Source organism: Phodopus roborovskii, unplaced genomic scaffold (assembly GCF_943737965.1).
Source record: "Phodopus roborovskii unplaced genomic scaffold, PHOROB, whole genome shotgun sequence".
Classification (NCBI taxonomy): Eukaryota; Metazoa; Chordata; class Mammalia; order Rodentia; family Cricetidae; genus Phodopus; species Phodopus roborovskii.
The window spans coordinates 129,141-155,346 of record NW_026125539.1 but is presented as its reverse complement, the minus strand read 5'-3'; the positions used below and the strand labels follow the sequence as shown (position 1 = coordinate 155,346).

At 38.7% G+C, this 26,206-nt stretch overlaps 1 protein-coding gene across 2 annotated transcripts in view; it reads right to left on the bottom strand.

The window, feature by feature from the left end:
- Nucleotides 1-24,988, bottom strand: part of LOC127216279 (zinc finger protein 431) — a 44,765-nt gene extending 19,777 nt beyond the window's left edge. For both annotated transcript variants that reach the window (XM_051176889.1, XM_051176888.1), the window contains exon 1: nt 24,919-24,988. In XM_051176889.1, coding sequence (XP_051032846.1) covers nt 24,919-24,987 — 69 coding nt within the window. In that variant the 5' untranslated portion in view covers nt 24,988. The remainder of the gene's footprint in view (nt 1-24,918) is intronic.
- Between the last annotated feature and the right edge of the window lie 1,218 nt (nt 24,989-26,206).

Here is a 26,206-nt window from a genome sequence, read left to right as displayed (position 1 = left end):
TGGTTATAAATGATTAATGGTCACAATCAATCTCTTTTAAAAGGTAAAAAGGGGATTATGGTATAGATATGAATACTTTGTTTTGGAATGGATTTTCATTTATTGATACAATTTAAGGTCAATTTTTGTGATATGTATATTTCTCCTCTTGTTTAGATATTGTGTTTTTATACCTCATTTAGAAATGTAATGTATAATTTAGTACAGATTATAGTTACCTATAACAGTCAAAACTTATAGTGTTAGTTAGGTTTTCTAGATATATAGAGATGTATTTGAGATGGATATTCTTCAAACCTTTCAAAGACATATAGAATATGGCATTTAAAATGGTTTAGGGTTTTCCTTGACAGTGAGACATAATGGCTCCTGGCAATACCACTTGCATCAGAAAGGAAGATAGACATTGAAGAAACTCGTTATGGAGTTTACTTCCAATATGGCAAGACTAGCCATTTGGACAAGATACTACTCTTGTCTGGACTGTTTGACTTTATGCTGTATAAACTGGACATGCAGGACCCACAGAAAAGTGACTGCTGATACAAGATAATCACTGAAGCAGGATAATCAGACTGCTTCATGGAAGAGTCTGCCAGACAGTCTGAAGGACACAGAGAAAAGTGACTGACAAACTGCCAATACAAGAAGACAATTTAAAGTTTCCTGCTTTGCTGAAGAGTCTGCCAGACCCACTATGGCCTACGAGTTGAAGATGGAAGATTACAGAAGAACTTCGGGTGACTGACCAGGCAGTGAGTTGTCTCTGTCATTTCTAGAGTTTATATATTATCCTTCTGTGGTCTTTGATGGAGTTGAAGACAGATAGTTATGGTTATAGTTTTCCTTAGTTAGGTTTAAAGATAAGTTACATATAGGACTTTAGACTCACAAAGATAGAATAGATGATGGAATATTTTCTTAAATCTTGCTAAATGTCAATGAACTAAATATTGTTAACTGTGATTCTTATTTGATAACTGTTGTGTTATATACTTTGCTATGTTAAGGTTAAAACCCTTCTTTTTATTTAGACAGAAAAGAGGAGATGATGGGAGATGTCAATCTGTAAATATGTTTCTCATACTGGTTAATGAATAAAGCACTGTTGGCCAATAGGAAAGGAAGATAGGCAGAACTAGGAGACAAGGAGGAAAGACGAAGGAGTGAGGAGGAGTCAGCATGGAGAGATGGGGGGAGAGCAGACTCTACGGTAAGAAATACTTAGATTAACAGAAATTGATTAATACTTAAGACAGAACTAGCTGATAAGAAACTAGTACCTGGCTGAAAGCATTATATTAAATACAGAGTCTTGGTGTGTTATTTGGGGTTGGCATGGTGGCTGGACAAGACCAGCAGTAGGCAGAAAAACCTACTCCTTACATAAAAATGATAGAGGCTTTCAAAGACAATGTAAGACAATACCTTAATGAAATGGAAGAAACAATAAACAAAAAAAAATTGGAAGAAATGAAAAAAAATCTCTGAAAGAAAGTAAGGAAAGCAAAGAAAAAACAAACAGAAGAAGGACACAGTTCAAGACTTGAAAACTGAGAAAATAAAGAAAACATAAACTGAAGCAATGCTGCATACAGAAAAAATATGCAAACTTTCGGGAAATAAAGGCAAAAACATAACCAACAGAATACAAGAGATAGAAAAAAGAATCTCAGGAACTGAAGATAAAATAGAGGAAATAGATTCATTGACCAAAGCAAATCTTAAATCCAACAAATCCTTAACACAAAACATCCAGGAAATATGGGACACCGTGAAAAGGCCAAACCTAAGAATAATAGGTATAGAAGAAGGTGAAAAGCCCAGCTCAAAAGTGCAGAAAACATATTCCACAAAATCATTGAAGAAACTTTTCCCAATCAGAAGAAGGGCATGCCCATGAGAGTACAAAAAGCATACTGAACACCAAATAGACTGGACCAAAGAATAAAGACCCCTCACCACATAATATTCAAAACACCTAACACACAGAATAAAGAAAGAATATTTAGAGCAGAGAAGGAAAAAGGACAGGTAACATATAAAAGCAGACCTATCATAATTATACCTAACTTCTCCATGGAAGCTCTCAAGGCCAGAAGGTCCTGGATACAGGTTCTACAAATACTAAGTCAAAGGTTGCCATCCCAGGCTACTATACACAGCAAGAATCTCAATCACTATAGATGAAGAAAACAAGATATTTAATGAAAGAGCCAGATTTTCCCAATATATATCTAAAAATCCAGCCCTATAGAAAGTTCTGGAAGTAAAACTCCAAACCAAAGAAATTAACTACACTCACAAAAGACATAGGCAATAGATAATCCCACTTCACCAGAACCCAAGGGTAAAGCAGAGCAAATATATTCACAATTCCACCGGCAACAAAAAATCTAAAACAATCATTAACAATCAATGGTCCTTATTTTCCCTCAACATTAATGGTCTTAACTCACCTATAAAAAGACACAGGCTAACAGAATGGATACAAGAAACACATCTAAGCTTCAAAGACAGACATTATCTCAGGGTAAAGAGTTGGGAAAAGATCTTCACCCAAATGTACCCAAGAAACAACCAGGTGTGGCTATCTTAATATCTAACAAGATTGACTTCAAACCAAAATAAATCAAAACAGATGAAGATGGTCATTTTGTATTCATCACAGAAGAAATCCATCAGCACAAAGTCTCAATTCTAAACATCTATGCCCCAAATGCAAAGGCACCAACATTCATAAAAGAAACGCTACTAAAACTCAAAGCTCACATAAAACCTCACACACACACATAGAAGGAGACTTCAACACCCTACTCTCACCACTAGACAGGGCCACCAGACAGAAACTTAACAAAGAAACAAAAGAAATAACAGAAGTTATATCTCAATTGGGTTTAACAGGCATCTATAGAACATTCCATCCAAACACAAAAGAATATACCTTCTTCTCTGCTCCACAAGGAACCTTCTCTAAAATCAACACATACTAGGCAACATAACAAACCTCAACAGATACAAAAAAAACAAAAACAACAACAACAACAACAAAAAACTGGGATAGTCTCCTGTATCTTATCAGACCACCATGATTTAAAGTTGGAATTCAGCAATAACACAAATCGCAGAAACCCTACACTCATGGAAACTGAACAATGTGCAATTGTACCATACCTGGGTCAAAGAAGAAAGAAAGAAAGAAACTGAGGACTTTCTAAAATTCAACGAGAATGAGGACACAACATACCGAACTTATGGGACACCTTGAAAGCAGTCCTACAAGGGAAGTTCATTGCACTAATGCCCATATGAAGAACATGGAGGATAGTCACATTACAGAATTAACAGCACAACTGAAAGCCTTAGAACAAAAAGAAGCAAACTCACCCCGGAGGAGTGGACCCCAGGAAATAATCAATTTGAAGGCTGAAATCAATAAAGTAGAAACCAGGAAAACAATACAAAAAAAAAAAAAATCAGTGCAACAAAGAGTTGGTTAGTCAAGAAAATCAAAAAGATAGACAAACCTTTATCCAACCTAACCAAAAAGCAGAAAGAGAATATGCAAGTTAACAAAATTAGAAACAAAAAGGGGGACATAACAACGGACACTGAAGAAATCCAGACAATTTTCAGGTCATACTTTGAAAACCTGTACTCCACAAAATTTGCAAATTCAAAGGAAATGCACAAATTTCTGGATAACTATCACTTACCAAAATTAAATCAAGAAGAGATAATCAACTTACATAGACCTATAACCCCTAATGAAATAGAAGCAGTCATCAAAATCCTCCCAACCAAAAAAATCCCGGGGCCAGATGGCTTCAGTGCAGAATTCTACTAGAAATTCAACAAAGAGCTAATACCAAAACTCCTCAAATTGTTCCATACAATGGAAACAGAACATTTATTACCAAACTCTTTTTACAAGGCCACAATCACCTTGGTACCCAAGCCACACAAAGACACAACTAAGAAAGAGAACTACAGACAGATAGTCCTCATAAACCTTGATGCAAAACTACTCAATAAAATACTGGCAAATCCAACCCAAGAACACATCAGAGAAATCATCCACCATGACTGAGTGAGCTTAATCCAGGGATGCAGGGATGATTCATCATACACAAATCTATCAACGTGATCTACCATATAAACAAACCTACATGATCATCTCACTAGATGCTGAAAAAGCCTTTGACAAAATTCAACACCCTTTCATAATAAAGGTCTTGGAGAGATCAGGGATAACAGGAATATACTTAAACATAATAAATGTAATATACAGTAAACCAACAGCCAACATCAAACTGAATGGAGACAAGCTTAAGTCGATTTCTCTAAAATAAGGAACAAGACAAGGCTGCCCACTTTCTCCATATCTCTTCAATATTGAACTTGAAGTTCTAGCTAGAGCAATAAGAAAACAAAAGGAGATCAAGGGGATGCAAATTGGAAAGAGGAAGTCAAACTGTCACTATTTGCAGATCATATGACAGTTTACATAAGTGATCTGAAAAACTCTACCAGGGAACTCCTATAGCTGATAAACACCTTCAGCAAATTTGCAGGATACAAAATTAACTCAAAAAAAAAAAATTCAGTAGCCCTACTATATACAGGTGATAAAGGGCTGAGAAAGAAATCACCCTTTAAAATTGCCACAACAACATAAAATATCTTGCGGATACAACTCCTAACCTAACAAGTGAAAAACCTATATAGCAAGAACTTTGTGTCTTTAAAGAAATAAATTAAAGAAGTTACCAGAAAATGGAAATATCTCCCATGCTCTTCCATTGGTAGGATAAACATAGTAAAAATGGCAATCTTGCTAAAAGCAATCTACAGATTCAATGCAGTCCCCATTAAAATCCCAGCACAGTTCTTCACCGACCTTGAAAGGATAATAATCAACTTTCTATGAAAAAACAAAAATCCAGGATAGCCAAACAACCCTGTACAATAAAAGAATGTCAGTAGGCATCACCATCAATGACTTTAAACTCTAGTACAGATGAGAACCTATTTCCAGAACTGATGTGATTAAAAAAACAAAACAAAAACATATGGGTGGAAACTTCAAAATTCTTTGAAACAATACTTACTCTTGTAAACATGTAATTTTTTTATTTATTGAGTGGTTTTTCAAGTCAGGGGTCAGGGTTTCTCTGTAAAACAGCCCTGGGTGTCCTGGAACTCGCTTTATCGATCAGGCTGGCCTCTAACTAACATAAATCCACCTGTCTCTGCCTCCCAAGTGCTGGGATTAAAGGATGTGCCACCATGCCTGGAGCATGCAGTTTTTCTATCTACTAAAAACAATGTCTCATTTTAACTAATAAAGTATGTATTTTACTAAAGTTCCACAAACTCAGGACTAAGATATTGCTCAACATAAAAAAAAAAAAAAAGGCATCTACCACATACTCCAAATATATTTTATTATATTAGTTAAAGGAGGATAGGAATGGAAATTCCAAGACTGAAGTTCTGTTAGGTTTCATAGAATCCCTAAAAACACACCACAGCCTTCTCTCTGACATTATCTTATGTTGTCTTCTTAATTTTAAATGCAAAAAAAAAAAAAAAAAAAAAAAAAAAAGCTTCTGAAAGACAATACATTGTGAAAGGGACTTCAAAATATAAGTTAAAAATGTATTATGTTGGGAAAGTGTAGCACAAAAAATAAAAGACTCAGAGACTGATATTGGGGTTCAAGCTTCAAGCTGAAAATCAGAGAAGCAAAGCAGCCAAGCCAGTAGATCTTACCTCTACCCAGCTGAAAAAGCAATCCTGTCCCCATGAATCCTCAGAGGCAAAAGGCTCTGAATTCCTGTCTCCTCCCCCTTATATTCCTTTCTCCATCCAACTACTCCATATCCTCCTGTTTCCACCTCCCTACTGCTGGGATTAAAGGAATATGATTCCAAGTTCTGAGATCACCTTTGTGTGAGCTGTTTCTTTTAGAACTGATCAATTCCATGTAGTCAGTGGAGCCTTGAACTAAGAGAGATCTGTTTAACCTCTGAATCCTGAGTCCGCAGATTAAAGGTGTGTACCACCTTACTCTATGGCTGCTGGGATTAAAGGTGATTGTCACCACTGTCTGATCTGTATTGGTTGAGGCTGTTTTCTTTCTGAATCCTCAGGCATACTTTAATAAATCATAAATAATATATCATGAAAGAGGTTATCTTTTGTTTCCACAGAAAATGAAATGCTATAAACTCCTTCCAAGTTAATAGAGAACAGATTTGATTGGGAGAGATCCCTGAAATCCTGGCTAGAGACATTTTTAAAAAATGAGAAAAACTACAAGACAGGTGATGTATACAATTCTTTGTAAAAGCTCTGTGCATCCATGGAACCATATAGCATGATGGCTGCACACAAGACTCCCCACTGTCCCCTCCTAATTGCACCAAGAATAGAAAAGCTTGAGATTTACTAACTGGACACACCTGACCTAAGGATAAAAAGCATACAGTCTAGATCCACAGCCTGAGGCCATTATGGGTAAGAATTCAGTTAATAAGTATAGATAAATCAGAATTGTATAGTACAATGGAAAAGAGTAAGATATCAGGTTCTTCTTTTTTGGGAGCATATGAGGTGAACAGGCCCATATATTAAGACTAAGACACAATGCAATTAGGGAACAGCTCAGTACTTACACTGCATCATGCCTCTGGAGGAATGAAAATTGCTCTTAAATTGTAATGGAGTGTCTGGTCCCTGAATAAGTTCATTTCCCAACATCAGACATTTGAATAAGGGCCTCCGTTCCCTCATGTGCTTGAGGAAAGTTCCTGCTTGATAAAAGTAGTCATTCTCCTGAGCTCTGGCAGAAAGAATTTGTGGGCCTTCCATTGATATAAGAGGGTGACCGGTGGAGTTACAAAACCTTTGGGGACAACAGGCATTTAGATACTGGCTCGGTGCTGAATTGGAGCTGCTCACAGGCAGAACCCTTTGCAGGCTCAGCCAAGGAAGGAATGGTATCATAGTGGAAAGGTACATATCTGAATTCCTTCATAACATGAATGTGGTAGCAAAGTGCTCTGTACTTTCTTGAACTGAGGAAATAGTTCAGTTGCCAATAGTCTCCATCCCTATACATTCACCCCCTCACCCAAAAGAGGCAACCATTGGACAATGGGGACCAACAGAATGGTCACATCATTTGTGTAACAAATGAACCACTGATGGAACCTAAACTGAATGGAAAGCAGCAATCTGCAGACTGGTGAATGGAACAGCTATTACTGAGGTAGGAACCACTAAACCAGGACAACCTTCTGATGTATTAGCAACACTGATAGCATAAGACCAACAGCTAAGGAAGGCAAAAGGAAAATCTATATCTTCTCCAGTTCATGAAATGTGCAATGGTATCACTGCCTTCATCATAAAAATAGAAAACTACTATCAGGCAGATAAATGACAAAGGCATTTGGTCAAGGGAAGCATGGATTGAAATGTCAAAACATAGCAAAGATATCAAAATTAACATAATCCACATAAAAGCACGCACAGGAAAGACAGACAAGACATGTAAAAAAATAATGAAATAGTAGACACATTAGCATCATGTTCAATTAAGACCAGAATTTTAAAACTTCCTTAGCAACAAATTCAGTATAAATTATCAAGGGTGATAGATCACACAGTTGGCAAACTTGAAAGTTTACTCCTAAGAATTAAAAAAGAGAGAGAGAAAGGTAAAATGGAGAACCAAATTAAATCAGTACAACCTATGAGAGTAACTACTAGAAGGAACCAAGACTGGAAAATTAAGAAACCAGAGAACATTAGCATAATTAATAAAGAAGAAATCCTAAGATTACATAAAACACAGGGACATGTAGGCACACATGCTTTTTTCCAATGGTGTGATCAAGTGAACTTTAAGATATACTGGCAGGCCTATAAATAGGCCACTAGAGTCTGTTACCTATATCCAATATTAAATCTCTATTGAGACATCAAATTCCAGCTATAACATGGTCTTCAAAACAATTTCATTAGAAACTACAAATAGATTTCATTGGATGTTTGAATACTCACTCACAGGGACCTATATGCATGGACCCTAGTAGATGTAAGCACAGGCTTGGAATAGCTAGAGAAAGTCATAGATCAGACCTGTTGGCAACAATTCTGATGTTGGGTAGCCAAATATGGCTGTCCAATAATTATTGATTTACATCAAGGAACACATTTTACAGGTCCTAAATTCCAAAGGTGGTTCCAGACTATGGACATATAGTGAGTCTTCAATTTAGTATATAACACAACTGCAGCAGGAAATACAGAAAGATGGAATGGGGTGATTAAAAACAAGTTATAACTCAAAGATATCCTTTGGGGGAAAAGCTACTGAAATTGTGTGCTGTCGTTAAATATTAGACAAAGTGTGAATAGAGCTTCTTCCTTAGAAGAAGCTAAGTCAGACTTGGAACAGCCACCAGATATTTCCTGACAAGGTAGAATAATTCCCATAAATGTTTTACAGGGACAGAAATACTCAAGATTTAAAGGAGATAGAAGTCATGGATGGTACCTGAAACAGGAAATACAATCTGGACACAGACAATAAAGGAAATCTGAACCTTAGAAATAAGATGATCTGCCCTCCCAGAGATCATCCTATCAGCACGGGGCCATCCTGAATCCCTGCTGCTGGACCCTTGACCCCGATTGCCGGGCCTCTGAGAGAGAGGCCTCAGCTGGAGAGTGCTGTGCCCAGGCCAGATCTGCCTATCAGCTCAGGAATATCCTGAGTCCCTGCCTGCTGGATCTTTCAACTCCATCGGCAGGCCTCTGCTAGAGGTGAGGCTAGGATCAGTTTGGGTTGAATCCCCCCACACACACACCCTTCCCTGGGAACTCTGTGGATTAGCCCCAAATCCCCCTACCCCATATTTTGTCCCCAGAGAGAGTGCTCTGATACACACCCACACAACCCCACCCACAAAGAGCCTGCCCTCCACCCACCCTATGCCATAACCTGCCAACTGTTGCACTGCTCTGGTTGAGCACTGGGACAGAGGGCAGAGCCAACAATTCCACCACCTTCAGGGAACTTCCTGGAACTCCTCTGAGCACACTAGACCTGACTATCCTCGCAGGACCACCCTGAATCCCCACCTGCCTGATCTATGACCCCCACTTCAGGACCTCTCCTGGAGAGTTCCTGGCCCCTCCCAGAGATAGACCATCCAGAGTCCTGGCATGCTGGATCTTTGACACCCATCCTCTGGCCTCTGCTGGAGCCTGATCTTTGACCACCATCTCCACGCCCCTGCCAGGAGAAAGACCTCCAAGAGTGCATGGACCACACAGAACTACAGATATCAATCTTCTGTCCCACCTAAGCCCACCAGGGGAGGACCAAGGACAGAGAGAGAGAGAGAGAGAGAGAGAGAGAGAGAGAGAGAGAGAGAGACCACCTGCCTCTACTGGAAGAAGCAATTGGAAGACAGAATACAAGAAAATACCTAACAATAAACAGACAAGCATGACACCACCAGAATCTAAGGACTCTACACCAACTAGACCAGACCACCCCAAATCAGATGAAGCAGAAGGAAACGACATAAAAATTATCGTCATAAAAATGATAGAGGCCTTCAAAGAAGAGTGAGAAAATCCCTTAAAGAAATGGAAGAAACAACAAACAAAAAAATTGGAAGAAATAAACAAATCTCTTCAAGAAAGGACACAAACAAACAAAAAACAATTAAACAGGTGAAGGAAACAGTTCATGATTTAAAAACTGAAATACAGACAATAAAGAAAACACAAACTGAAAGAATGCTGGATAGAAAAACTGAGCAAATGATCAGGCACTACAAATGCAAGCAAAACAAACAGAATACAAGAGATGGAAGAGAGAATCTCAGGAACTGAAGATAAACTAGAGGAAATAGATTCATCAACCAAAGAAAATCTACAATCTAACAAATTCTTAACACAAAACATCCAGGTAAGGTGGAACACCGTGAAAAAAACCAAACTTAAGAATAATAGGCATAGAAGAAGGGAAAAATCCAGCTCAAAGGTGCAGAAAACATATTCAACAAAATCATGAAGAAAACTTTCCCAATCTGAAGAAGGACATGCCCATGAAAGTACAAGAAGCATATTGAACACCAAATAGACTGAACCAAAGAAAAAGAACCCTTGACACAAAGTGATCAAAACACTTAACATGCGGAACAAAGAAAGAATATTAATAACAGAGAAGTAAAAGAGCCAGTTAATATATAAAGGAAGACCTATAATTACACCTGACCTCTCCATGGAAACTCTCAAGGCCAGAAGATCCTGGCTAGATGTTCTGCAAGTACTAAGAGTCCATGCATGCCAGCCCAGGCTACTATACCTAGCAAAACTCTCAATCACTGTAGACAGAGAAAACAAGATATTTAATGAAAAAGCCAGATTTTTCACAATATGTATCTACAGATCCAGCCCTACATAAAGTTCTGAAAGAAAAACTTCAACCCAAGGAAATTAACAACACTCACAAAGACATAGGCAATAGATAAAACCACTTCATCAGAACCCAAGGGAAAAAGGAGGACAAATATATCCACAATACCACCTCAAACAACAAAACTTAAACAAGCATTAACAATCAATGGTCCTTACTTTCCCTCAACATTAATGTTGTTAACTCACATATAAAAAGACACAGGCTAACAGAATGGATATGAAGAGAGAATAGATCCTTCTGCTGCATACAATAAACACATCTAAGCTTCAAAGACAGACATTACCTCATGGTAATTACCTTGGAAAAGATCTTTAATCAAATGAACCCAAGAAGCAAGAAGGTGCAACTATCATAATATCTATAAAGTTAGACTTCAAACCGAAATCAATCAAAAAATAAAAAGACAGTCATTTAGTATTCATCTAGGAGAAATCTCAATTCTGAACATCTATGCCCCAAATACAAAGGCACCAACATTTGTAAAAGAAATGCTACTAAAACTCAAAGCTCACATAAAACTGCACACACTTATAGAAAAAGACTTCAGCACACACTCTCACCACTAGAAAGGACCACCAGTCAGAAACTTAACAAAGAAACAAAAGAAATAACAGAATTAATGCCTCAATAGGTTTTAACAGATATCTATAGAACATTCCATCCAAACACAAAAGAATATAACTTCTTCTCTGCACCACATTGAACCTTCTCTAAAATCGACCACATACTAGGTGACAAAACAAACCTCAACAGATACAAGAGAATTGGAATAATCCCATGTATCTTATCTTACTACAATGCTTAAAAATTAAAATTCAACAACAATAAAATAGCAGGAAACCTACAAACTCATGGAAACACCTAGGTCAAATAAGAAAGAAAGAAATTAAGGACTTTCTAATATTCAACGAGAATGAAGACAAAACATACCTAAACTTATGGGACACCTTGAAAGCAGTGCTACGAGGGAAGTTCATTGCACTAAGTGCCCATATGAAGAAAATAGAGGACAGTCACATTAGAGAACTAACAGCACAACTGAAGGCCTTAGAACAAAAAGAAGCAAACTCACTTGGGAGAAGTAGATGCCAGGAAATAATCAATTTGAGGGCTGAAATCAATAAAATAGAAACCAAGAAAACAATACAAAAATGTCAATGCAACAAAGAGTTGTTTTGTTTTTTTGGTTTTTGTTTTTTGTTTTTTGTTTTTTGTTTTTTTTTTTTTGGTTTGTTTGTTTTTTGTTTTGTTTTTTTTTTTTTTTGAAAAAATCAACAAGACAGACAAACCTTTATCCCAACTAACAAAAAAATCAGAAAGGCAACATGCAAGTTAACAAAATCAGAAATGAAAAGGGGAACATAACAATGGACACAGACAATTTTCAAGTCATACTTTCCACAAAAATTGAAAATTCAAAGGAAATGGACAAATTTCTGGATAACTATCACTTATCAAAATTAAATCAAGAACAGAAAAACAACTTAAATAGACCTATAACTCACAATGAAATAGAAGCAGTCATCAAAAGCCTTCCAACCAAAAAAAGTCCAGGGCCAGATGGATTCAGTGCAGAATTCTACCAGACATTCAAGGAAGAACTAATACCAATACTCCTCAAATTGTTCCACACAATAGAAACAGAAGGTTCATTGCCAAAATCTTTTCATGAGGCCACAATAACCTTGGTACCCAAGCCTCACAAAGACACAACTAAGAAAGAAAACTACAGACCAATATGCCTGAGGAACATCGATGCAAAAATACTTAATAAAATACTGGCAAACCAAATTCAAGAATACATCAGAGAAATCATCCACCATGACCAACTAGGCTTCATCCTTGGATTGCAGGGATGGTTTCACATAGGAAAATCTATCAATGTGATCCACCATATAAACAAACTGAAAAAGAAAAACCGTATCTCCCTAGATGCTGAAAAAGCCTTCGACAAAATTCAACACCATTTCATGATAAAGGTCTTGGAGACATCAGGGATAACAAGAACATAGCTAAACATAATAAGAGCAATATACAGCAAACCAACAGCCAATGGAGAGAATGGCGAGAAACTTAAGCCAATTCCTCTAAAATCAGGAACAAGACAAGGCTGCCCTCTCTCTCAATATCTCTTCAATATTGTACTTGTAGTTCTAGCTAAAGCTATAAGGCAACAAAAGGAGATCAAGGGGATCCAAATTGGAAAAGAAGAAGTCAAACTATCTCTATTGGCAGATGATATGATAGTTTACATAAGCGACCCAATAAACTCTACCAGGGAACTCCTACAGCTGATAAACACCTTCAGCAAACTAGCAGGATACAAGATAAACTCAAAAACATCAGTAGCCCTACTTTTTTCAGACGACAAAGAGACAGAGAAAGAAATCAGAGAAACATCACCCAATACAATAGCCACAAGCAACATAACGTATCTTGGTGTAACACTTACCTAACAAGTAAAAGACCTATATAACAAGAACTTTGTGGCTCTAAAGAAAGAAATTAAAGATACCAGAAAATGGAAAGATCTCCCATGTTCTTGGATAGGTAAGATAAACATAGTAAAAATGGCAATCTTGCCAAAAGCAATCTACAGATTCAACGCAATCCCCATTAAAATCCAAGCACAATTCTTCACCGACCTTGAAAGGATAATACACAATTTTATATGGAAAAATAAAAGACCCAGGGTAGCCAAAACAACTCTATACAATAAAGGAACTTCAGGAGGCATCACCATTCCTGACTTTAATCTCTACTACAGAGCTATAGTTCTGAAAACAGCCTGGTATTGGCACAAAAATAGAGAGGTAGACCAATGGAATCGAATTGAAAATCCTGATATTAACCCACACACTTATGAACACCTGATTTTCGACAAAACAGCTAAAATTATACAATGGGGTTGAGGAAAGCATCTTCAACAAATGGTGCTGGCACAATTGGATGAGGGTGTGTAGAAGACTACAGATAGACCCATGTCTGTTGCCATGCACAAAACTCAAGTCCAAATGGATCAAAGACCTCAACATCAATCCAGCCACATTGAGAAACTGGGAGATACCCTTGAACAAATTGGTATAGGAGACTGCTTCCTGAACATAACTCCAGGGGCAAAGACATTGTGAGAGCAACAATTATTAAATGGGACCTATGCAAACTTAGAAGCTTCTGTAAGGCATAGGACACAGTAGACAAGACCAAACAGCAGCCCACAGACTGGGAAAAGATTTTCACCAATCCTACATCTGACAAAGGGCTGATCTCCAAAATAAACAAAGGACTCAAGAAACTAGTCATCAAAACACCAAATAACCCTATTTAAAAATGTGGTACAGAACTGAAGAAAGAATTCTCAATAGAGGAAATCAAAAAGGCTGAAAGACACTTAAGAAAAGTGCTCAACATCCTTAGCTTTCAGGGAAATGCAAATCAAAACAACTTTGAGATACCATCTTACCCCTGCCAGAATGGCTAAAATTAGAAACACCAATGATGACTCATGCTGGAGAGGATGTGGAGAAAGGGGAACACTCCTCCACTGCTGGTGGGAGTGCAAACTCGTACAGCCACTCTGGAGATCAGTATGGCGGTTCCTCAGGAAAATGGGAATTAGTTTACCACAGAACCCAGCAATCCTGCTCTTAGGCATATACCCAAATGATCCACATCCATGCCACAAAGACATCTGTTCACCTATGTTCATAGCAGCACTGGTTGTAATAGCAAGAACCTGGAAGCAACCTAGATGCCCCTCAATTGAAGAATGGATAAAGAAGATGTGGCACATCTACACAATGGAATACTACTCTGCAGACAAAAATAATGGTATCTTGAAATTTGCAGGCAAGTGGATGGCACTTGAAGAAACCATCCTGAATGAGGTAACCCAGTCACAAAAATAGGAACATGGTATGTACTCACTCATATATGGATTTTAGACCTAGAGCAAAGGATCACCAGCCTATAATTCACACCACCAGAGGAACTAGGATACAAGGTGTATTCTAAGAGATTCATATAAAGTCCCTCACAGAACTGGGAAGGGACAAGTCCCCCAGAGCACAGGGGAAGTGGGGGGGGCAGTGAATGGAGAGAGAAGTAGGAGAAAACGAGGGGGAGGAAAGGAAGACATGTGCGACCAGGAAGGTTGAGCCTGGTTAGGAATAGAAGACAGGAAAGAGAGAGAGAGAGAGAGAGAGAGAGAGAGAGAGAGAGAACATAAAAGAGGGAGCCAATATTGGTTTGAAGAGAAAACTGAACCCAAAGAAAGGTCTAGAGAACTACAAGACTGCAACACACTAACAGTTTGAGCTTCCGTGGAAAGGCTACCATAAATGCCCTACCTGGATAGTGAGATCAACAACTAACTTATCCATGGAGCCCTCATCTAATACCTGTTGGAAACAAGAGCAAACAGCCATAACTAAACACTGAGTCTAACTAGAATCGAGATACAGATGGAGAGGACAAGACCAGGCTGCAAAAACACATAGAGACAGCTGACATAAACAAGAAGGAGCTAATGGGCCCCCAGACTGATAGCTGGGAAGCCAGCGCAGGACTGACTCAGGCCTCCATCTTTATAAGCAAAAAGAAAAAGGAAAACAAAAAAATCTGCTTGGCAAATGAAAAATTTTATAGCTGTTATACAAAACAGTCACTCCATGACAATGAAAGAACAGACTTCCCAATATGTCTGGATATACATGGCAGGAACACCACACACTTCTTTCCTCCCCAAATATGGAACATTAGTTCCCAGACTGTTGAAATTCCAGCATGAACTTATGCTGGCTACCAAACTGATCACATCAACCCAAGAGTAGACATGATATAATTTCCAACCAGAAGATGCCTTAGATCCAATGACTCCATTGTGCCAAGTTATCACATAAACAAATGCAGACAACAGAAACTGATAGAGATGGAAAACTGCAGCTATCAATTTTACCAAACTGGAACCCAGGAAATATACACATTCAGGACCTCCCTATTATTTCTACATAATTCTTCCACTACCTCTGTTCGAGTAATAAAGCACTGGAGACTTTACAAAGTCCATAAGACTATACTCAATATATCACGTACAGGAATCTGCACAAAGGATCCCAATTTGGTAAGAGACACGTCTTCACCATAATGGGGAAATCCTGTGAAATTAAAGAAGGCAGCCTAACATCAGGCATTATTGATAGAGGAGGATGGAATTAGAAAAGTAAATTCTTCACAAAGTGTCATTGTCAATACCCCTCTTTCCCCACTGATGGTTACTGGCGAGTCCTAACTCTTAGTCTACATGCAAGACATAATTATACCTAGGGTCCAGAAGGTTGTGCATACCTCCAACCTCAAATCATGGCTCCCAACTAAAGAATTCTGCTCTGAGCCTGAATTTAGGGGAATACCAGTCTTCTTCTACTCCCCAGGAAATAGGTTTACTGCAAGAAAACCCCTATAATTCTATAATTTATGGTTGCTGGAGATGTTGGCTCCTTACTCAAAGCTGGCAAAGCATCTTTTTCCTTTTTTGTGGTGGGGGGGTGGAACATCACTGCAGATACAATAGACATCAGAAATCTTACCAAAGAACAAACACTAGCTACTAACGCCTTATTTGACTGACTAGCTACTACAGGCCTTCTTCTGGAACTAAATGTATTAGAGCAATCATTGGCAGATACTAACAAATATACAACTGAAAATTTGAAGAGACTAGCTGTAGCTGACCAGCTCTCTCAAAATTATCTCCTACAACTTATTCAGAGGAACAGACAAATGGATGTATCCAAGCAATGTATTAAGCAAGACCCACTTTTCAATGAGTGTAAAGATCTATCTTGGTCCTTTTCTGCAGCATTTGGAACAAAAACAGCAATCTATAAGTCTCTCCTAGACACAAGGCAAGCCTCTTGGTATGAACATGAATTCTGTAAAATACATTTACTCTTAGACTATACCAACAATGCAGTACCAGCTATTACACACACACACTGCCTAGGAAACATGGGGATGGATTTGTAGTACCCATTCATTCTTTCCTATGGACTAGTTGGACTAATACAGAGGGCATCCGCTGACCAGAGAAACATACCATCTCACTTGGGACCAACATCTTTGTGATCACCCACCCTCTGCCCAGTGAGCTCCAAATGTCAGAAATGGACCCTTAGGTATATACAAACCAACTCACAGACCTTGGCAGTAGAGTCTTTACTGCATGCTCGATGGAGGCCTTCACTCTCACAATTGAAACTATAACATCACCAGGGATATTTTGAACTCCACTCTTTTTATTCTGTAAAACCTGATCGTCTGACTATACACAATGCTACTAGAGTTATAGCTAGTATCGATATAGCTAGTATACCTATAAGAGAGGTAAATATGTCCAAGATCTCCAGCCTAATGCTAGAATAGTAGCATGACTTTGACTCAGGTACCCTACATAATAATGAAACCAAAGATGACTTGCTAGGGAAGCCATTAATGAAAATTTCACTGTTCTTTCTTTTAACAGCCACAATCACAGTCAATGTGAGATTGCTAGGGATCTTGAAACCCTAGGAGGACAGTTAGACAGAGTCCAACATTTATCAGTGATACTCGAAGCAAACACAATTGCTTATGGCCACAAAGTAAGCAAGCTTAAAAACTGTTCTTTTAAAAAAAAAATGGAGTGACTTTAAAGTAATAAAAGAAAAAAAAATCATGTCAACCTAGATTCAATGCTCGATAAAAGTATTTTTAAAAACAAACAAAAACAAAAGGAAAAAAAAATCTGTTCTTTACAAACCTAGCAATAGTGGAAAGGGTGGCTGAACTGGCCATCTCCTGTAAGCAAAATACGTGACTCCCCTAACTGTCATCAGAGAGTCTTCACCCAGTAACTGAAGGAAACAGATTCAGAGATCCACAGCCAACTATGACCCAGGAATCCTGTTGAAGAGAGGGAGGAAATATTTTTTAAAAAAGTTCTTTATTTGATGTGACTAATAGGATGTTTACATTTGACTATACCTGCCTCCCCACCCAGATATGATTCCACTGGATGAAGCAGTGCTTGAACTTTTTGTAAACTTCATATTGGCCCATTTGGAACATAAACTCCTTATTATTTTGTGCTTATTTAATAAACTTCATTTTAAGAGGAACTACGATAATGAGCTCCAGAGACTACCAAAAGAAACAAACCAGCGAAACTGTTATTTCAAAAAATTCTTTAAAAAATGTTTCATCTCCATGATGACACCTCAGGCCACAAATATTGTATTCTTGGTTCTGCTTTATTACAGTACTGTCATTTTTGCCAGAAGAGAGTCTATATACATTGATTATATACCATAGATGGATGTCTCTGGAGACTCATCTACTTTATAGTCACCATTTGCTTTCTCATAATATTAACATACAAAATAATGAGAAACAATACTGGAAGCTAATTATGAAGCTTCCTGGATTCCTGTTCACTCTTTTTCTTAATAAAAGAAGAAATACCTAGCCCATGGCCATTGTCCACATTTTCATACTTGACAGTGATCAAATTAATACAATGCTCCACTATGATTTGCTTAGCTCAGAGTCCTACAGCTCAAACCCTGCTATGTCTCCTTTACAGATTTGAAAATTGTTGCATTTCCTTTATTTCTGAATGTACTTTCAACTTGGTACATACCAAACCTGGAGAAAATATAAATTTGGGAAAATATATCTGCCAGAGGAATCATAGCAATATGTCTCAAGCAACAGAGCATGTCTCAAGTTTGCATGGTTTGGGACTGTTGCATAGGACATATGCTGCAGTATGTGCCATAGTCCATGTGGCAGGAAGCAGATATTAAATTGTTCTTGTACATTGTTTTGTGATTCACCATCACTGGTACTGGGTTTTCCTGAAACCACAAGGGAGCATCAAAAGCTGCAGAGCCATAACAGGATCTGCAGGAGATTGCCACGGACCCCCCAACTGGGTATAGGGGTCCCTGGGATGAGGGTAAGGATTCAGAGGTGACAAACAGAAACAAACACAGAGGCAGTTTGAATCCGAGTGTATTTTGCAGCTTTCACGCAAGGCCTTTTATAATAAAACAAATATCTTTTAAGTTTGTGTTCAGTGAATCCATACCCAGATGGCATCATTGTTACTAGGCATAGTAACACACAACTTATCCAACAGTAAATCAGAAAATCATTCAAGGCTAAATGACCGCCAGTTCTAACATCAGGTTAATACATGTTTATGGTCAGTTATTGTTTGACATCTGTTACCTAGTTCACAATTGTTTGATATCTGTTATCTAGTTCTTGTGAGTATTTGAAATACAGCTATTTTGACTCTTTCTTATTAAAAAGCTTTCTTTACCAAACATTTAAACCCACTCTCAATTACACATATACAGCCATATGAAATTTTATTGTTTGGAAAGTTTTTATCAGTATTATTACTATTTACTTATGTTAATGATTGAAAAGTGCTGTTTTTTTCTGGAGATTAGATCATAGTCAATGACTATGTCTCAGAAGATGGTTTTGCATTTATTCCTTTTGTTTGAAATGTCATCAAAGGCTTTCAGGAACATTTCATTAATATGAGAAAAGAATAGAAGCATAGAAATTACCATGAGATCTATGGCTCAATATTTTTCTCTGGCTGAGAGATCTACAACTGTTTCCTTCTTTTGAAGTTATTGTCTCAGTCTGTGGAACTTGTCACAGAGAATCTACTGGATTTGGTGTGGCAGGAGACCACCTCCTTTTGCAGAGAAAGTTCCAGAACATGGGGCTACTCTAGAAGAAGTAGCGGGAGCATCAGAAACAGCAGTTTAAGGGTTACCTTGAATTAATTTTGTGGGAGTTTTGAAGTCTGTGATTATTTAATTTCTATACGTGTAGAACCTTAGGAAGCTGGTTAACATTGGTCAAGGTCACAGTTTTCCTCTCTGAATTTCCTTTGGCCTTTTACTTAAAATTTGACTATATGTCCTGCATTTTTCTTGGCATTTTCTCTCTATCCCCTTTATTCTTTTACAAATATTGTACACATTCTTTATTATTAGAGCTGGTAAATACAGAAGGCTCATTGTGTCAGTGTGTGTACTGCTTTTTCATAATCTCATTGAACACTCTGTTTCTACTTTTCATGGAGTTTTGGAATCAGCTTTGTTGTGAAGTGTTGGGCATTGTCTTTGGATTGTATTCAATTTATGGTGCAAATTGACCATATATAACCTCTTAATATTGATGCATCATGTTCCAAGGATCATTTACTTTATTTATCCAGGTTTTTTTTGTTTTTAATCTGGGAAAGACTGTTAATGTGTTGGATAAAAAGGAAAAAAAGGTCTTGGCCAGTGTCTCAGCATATATTCTTCTTGGGCATGACCTGAGTTCAGATCCAAGCACCCAAGTTAGTAGGCTCATAGCCACCTGCCTCTCCAGGTACAGGGGATCTGACACCGTCTTTTCTGGTTTGTCACCTGTACACATATGGAAGACATTCTCTTGAACACACAAACATACACATAAAAAAATGGGGATAAACTGGTTGGTGGTGGTACACACCTTTATCCCAGCACTCAGGAGGCAGAAGCAGGTGGATTTCTGTTAGTTTGAAGCCAGCCTGGTCTACAGAGTAAGTTCCAGGACAAGCTCCAAAGCTACACAGAAATCCTGTCTCTGAAAACCAAAACCAAATTTGTTTTCAAAATGAATTTGTTTTCAAATGTTCTTATGATGTATAAAGCAATTAGTGCAAAAAAGTTGATTTAATTGCATAATATAAATCATACATGATTTCTGTAAAAATCTATGATCTTGCATTTGCTTTGGAGAAGGTTTCCTTTCCTCATTCTAATACTGTCTTACATCCAATCATCAATCATAGGAAAGAAAATGTTTTCTAAGTGATCCTAACTTTCATGAGCAAGAAGGTAGATATGCATAGTTAGTGTAGCACACATTGTATTTATTATGTGGATGGTCATTACACAAGGTTCACACCCTAAATTCCTAACTAAGATCCTAAGTCTGTTTCCTCAAGGTTGCTTACCTGTGTGACATTTCTTAGCTGAAGGTCAGATCCAGTTTCTAATAGATGTCTCCATTTCAAGACTCAGGAATCTGGGGAAGATGCTCTAGCTGCTGGGAAGATCAAGGTTTTGTCTCCCCAGATATGCAGAACAGACATTGCTCTTGGTCTCTGTTTAGGGTTCTGGGACTGTGTCTGGTTATTTAAAGTAACTGATGTTACTGGGTTCTTGTTGTCAGATACAGACTTGGTTGTAGTGGGGTTCATGAATAAACTGTTTTTACATGTCTAAAATGCTGGGTTTCCTTTCTTTTTTCTTTCTTTTTGTTTACTGTGCTCATTACATTCAATTTCCAGGTCCTTTAGTTATGCATTAAGTATTTCAATTACTAGTAGACAAATAAATGCAGGAAAATAAATCTCAGGCATGAAAATATACAATTATTAATCAGAATGGTCAAAACAATGTAGATCACAGGATATTGCTATGATTCCTCTGGCAGATATATTTTCTGTATGTATTAACCTGATGTTAGAACTGGCGGTCATTTAGCCTTGAATGATTTTCTGATTTACTGTTGGATAAGTTGTGTGTTACTATGCCTAGTAACAATGATGCCATCTGGGTATGGATTCACTGAACACAAACTTAAAAGATATTTGTTTTATTATAAAAGGCCTTGCGTGAAAGCTGCAAAATACACTCGGATTCAAACTGCCTCTGTGTTTGTTTCTGTTTGTCACCTCTGAATCCTTACCCTCATCCCAGGGACCCCTATACCCAGTTGGGGGGTCCGTGGCAATCTCCTGCAGATCCTGTATGGCTCTGCAGCTTTTGATGCTCCCTTGTGGTTTCAGGAAAACCCAGTACCAGTGATGGTGAATCACAAAACAATGTACAAGAACAATTTAATATCTGCTTCCTGCCACATGGACTATGGCACATACTGCAGCATATGTCCTATGCAACAGTCCCAAACCATGCAAACTTGAGACATCTCTGTTGTTCGGACCTCCTTTTATCCCCTGGAACTGAATTCACTGATCACTGATCATGGGGGCTGACCGTAGCAGAAAGGTAAAAGCATTTTAATCATGTATTGCCAAAGGTCCCCCTCCCCAGGGAATCTACACTCAATGTAGCTCAGAGACCAAGGGCCACTGCCTAGGTCACCACAGGGACCAATAGAACCATAGTCTGGTCATTTGTCCATCCCAGTCCCAGCAGCTCAGACTCTGACAGTTCAGCCAAACTGATCTTCCTGATATGGGAACACCGTCCCCCACACTCACCAGGCATGGTTTGTTGTCTTCCTCACAAGTCCCTATGGTAGAAGCAGAGGAGAATCCTGGAAAGAACCTGGTGCTCCTGATGTTAATCCTTCCAGAGTCTCTCATTAGCTAGGACCACCCAGCTGGGCCTCTGGACATTATAGGTTACCCTACTAGGTAAGCAAAGATTAAATGACTCTAGGACATCACAGGCCTTCCTAGCACTGCCCTTACAGGGCCCTAGTCTGTGAAATTTGTAGTTTAGTAGAATCTCCCATTCTCCCAGAGATCTTCCTGCTCCTCTTCCAAAGCACAGGGTCCTTTGGGTGCATTACATACTCAGTGTCCAGTGCAGCCAACCCTTTGCTTCTTAGCAGGAGAAGTACTGCATCTGAACACAGGTCACATACAAGCAGTAACTCTTGTTAAATGAAAAGAAGCTATGGATTAGAAAATAATGTGAGGGCTTGTAGGCAGGAAAGAAATGGTGGAAATGATGTAAACCCCACCCCAAAAGTTGAAGCAGGCTTTATGGCCATGTGCTTCAGAGACTAGGGGTTTGTATTAGAGCACACCAAGTATTATTGAAACCATTGTTCTCAGGTGCATATCTTAAACCTTTAAAACACAGTCATATTAGTCAAGGAGTCACCATTTTGTCCAGTTCTTTTATTTTGGTTGAAGTACCATAACTACATTAATTTGGTTTTAGGAAAGTTCAGTTCTTTATCCAGATTCTGTTCTGTGAAACTGAGAAATGGCTAGTCAAAACATTTACCAATCATCTAAAATTCATACCCTCCCTACTCATAGCTAATGTCAACTACTGTCACAGCAGGAAAGCTTTCACCTTCCTTGACCATACCTTTCCATGCTGTGAAAATACCTGCTTTTCAATTGATCGATGAACTCAATTCTTACCCAGGTCCCCCAATGAAATTCAGAGAGATTGGAGGACACTCATTCACTGGTCTATTTTTAATTCTCACAGACCAATTAAAGCCCAGCCTGGAAGGAGCAGCAGGACTGCCTTCCCAGCCTCAGGCACCAGAGGCAGGATTAAATGTTCAAAGCAATTCTCAATTACATTATGTGAGGCAAGCCTGAGCTACAGGAGACGATGATCTACTGGATCTCAACCTTCTTCATGTTGTGACCCTTTAATACAGTTCCTCACATTGTGATGATCCTCCCCAACTATAACATTATTTTCACTGCTACTTCATAACTAATTTTGCTACTGTTATAATGTATATTCTGATGGTCTTAGGCCATTCCTGTAATAAGGTTATTTGACCCCCCTAAAGGGAGACTTGACCCATCAGGTTGAGAACCACTGCTCTAAACCGAGGTAAATAATAAATAACACCTAAGAAAATAATGTAATGAAGTTCTTAATGACAAGGAAATATTGGAAAACAGAAACAAATAGAGTTTAAATTAATACATTTGAATAAGATGATTTTTTTTAAAAAATATATGAATAATTGACTTTTTAAAATGATAAAATCAATTGGAGGAACACTTAGTTATACTGGCTTTGAAACAGAGTAGGAAATTCCCTAGTACAGAAAATGACATTAATATCGCATTGTAAAATGTTAGTCGCTGAGTGTTGTAAACTGGCACATATTTACAGTCAATGGTCTGTATCTCAAACCTCCAAATTGACTTAACTGTGTCAACCAGGATTACACATACCTACACAGGAGAGTTCCCTAATTGGAAACGGAATACTCAGTAGTTCAAGCTACCCTCCCTAAACTGTATTCCCACCAGTTCTGTCTGTCTGTCTTATTTTTCCAGCATGTACTCTTTCCATGTGAATAAAGACAGACCATAAACAGAAAGTCACTCACCCTGTCCCATCAGGTCCTTCTTTGTAGTGGACACCCCTGCAGCTCACTGCCTCAAACTTCAGTCTCTGATCTAGCTATTGTCTAGTCTGCTTCCCCTGCCGTGTACACAGTACACTGCTTCTCCTCTTCTGGTCTGACGGGAGAAGCCATGCTCCACACGCAAACCCTTTTCCTGTTACTGCAATGAACAGTCCACTGTGTGACTCAGACTGGTCATTTCAGAACTCTGTGGCGCTACAGACTTGTAATCTAGGAATTTAGTGTGGCTAGTCAGGAGTATATCAAGGGCAATGAATGCCCTGTGGGGCTACAAGCAGGGTTCAAGTTCACCTCTATCAACATCAGAGGCCTCAATTCAAAATAAATTTTCAAAAAGACTGGAGATACAGCTGTTCTAGAATTAATGCATCTTTATGGCACACCTAGACTTAAAAGTGGTTGTGACTCTGTAATTGCCCTTTGAGCAGCATGTTCTTTGGGTAGGTGGGGGGGGGGTGTTCCTTTTGGCTGGTGGTAAAGCTGGGTTGATCTCCTTTGTTAGGGAAATGTTTAATGACTGGTTAATCCTGGTGAACATTTACTGCTTACCATACTAATCTCTAACAGGCATGGTTACCATACTACTTGCCTTTGGGGTATTCGGGAGGTAGCTCTCCCTTAGCTAAATTCTACTTTGTGTGACTTAATGTCTCCTAAGAATTGAGAAATCTTTATACCATCAATTCTATTACAGTCAATTCTACTCTTCTACATCACACTTTGTGAGTGGAGTGCAACTTTACGGAGAAGATAACACAAGCCTCACAAAATTATCTTCAGACAGATCCTAACCCTAAATGTTAATGTTATAAGTGCATAACTTCAGTTAAATATTAGAGAGACCAGGGCTCCCCGAGTTTGGCAAATCTGTTTTCCACAGAGACAGTACAAGCACTGCAGGCGCTGGCATTTCACGATGACGTAAACAACAAAGATACCTCTAAGCACAGCGCCTCTGCCAATGCTCTGCACGGACTCAGCCTGAAGAGTGAAGTATTTAGAGTCTGCCGCGCAGCACCGGAGGTTCCACGGACCTTGCAGGACAAGCTAAACTCTTGCGTCTGGCCGCTGGTCCCACCCAGCCTGAGGAGGAGCCACCACACCCGTTCCCGCGGCTCAGCCGGCCACTCCACCCACTCTGGGGACAGTGGCCACTCATTCCATATGGCAAGATACACCTCCCCATCTGGGGACAGAAAACTGGCACTCACCATAGTGAAGCTGCACGCTCTCTGTAGCGGAGGCGCTGCATAGGACCCAACTTCAGACATCCTCAGCATAGGGTCTGCCCCAGACTCGTTGCTCCCGGAAGAACCCTCCTATCTGACTGGCCGGTCCTCTGGAAACCCCGATTGGCTAGCGAGACTTGAGTGACAGGCTTAGTTCACTTGGGGACAGACCTAGAAAGCTGAACAGCACAGTGGTGTTCAGCCCTGGCTCTCACCAGAAGCACAGCCCTATCCCAAATTGATTGGAGATTTACATCAAATGAAACAACAGATCTCCTTGTAATAAACCAATGGGTTCGTTTTTTAAAAGAATTATACTCTCAGAAGGAGTCTAATCAGAAAATGTAACACAAGAGGAAAGCAGGGAATCTCAAGAACATTATAAATGAAGACCACAGTGGTATTGGGACTGATAACCACAACCACATGCATAGTAAGAGTTGGGTTCTCAGGATCTGAAGAAACCCCTCCCCAAAGGCCCTAGCCCCAGACGATTACCAGCTCATCCAAGCTTATTCCTGGTTTTAGAGAAGGGGCTCTGGTTTATTCTTAATACACGAGGCCCTTGGGGAAAGCTCCCAAGGCCTAAGCTGGTTGTCAAAGTGGCAGAACCCTTTTCTCAAGCATCTTCTAGAAGTTCTGCACTTTGGAGGTTGTAACTGGCATTTCATGTGCAGGGCAGCGTTCCACTACCAAGCATGATGGAAAAGAATAGAATTGGTACAGAAAAAAAAAAAAATTTACCAAGGTTTAGGAGACAGTAAGTCACACAAAGTAGAATTTAGCTAAGGCAAGGCTGGCTCTTAAATACCCCCAGAGATAAGTAGTATGTAAACCTGGCCTGTTAAAAATTAGGATGCAAGCATATAAATGTTTGTTAACTTTTATGTATACTGGTATTGGTCACAGGTCTGTAGTAAAAACAGCTAACAGGATATTCATCCATAAAAAGGACAGAGAGACCCTCTGTGTAAAAATCTGCTGGAGCATCATTGTTTTAAAAGGGATTTCTTAGTCGTTTTGTACTGGTTGCTGTAAACATCAATTTGATGATTTTTGATTATGTATTTGCTGCATCTTTATCACCTACATATACACATTGAGAACCAAAAGCATGGTTATAGTAATGATGCCACATAAGACTGTCTGTGTTCTCCCTAAGCTTTAGTTTAACAGATTGAACCTAGGAAATTTTAATTTATTATATTGGCTTATACACAGCTTCTATTCAGCTTTATACTACTTAATTGTTGTTGCTCAGAACTATCTA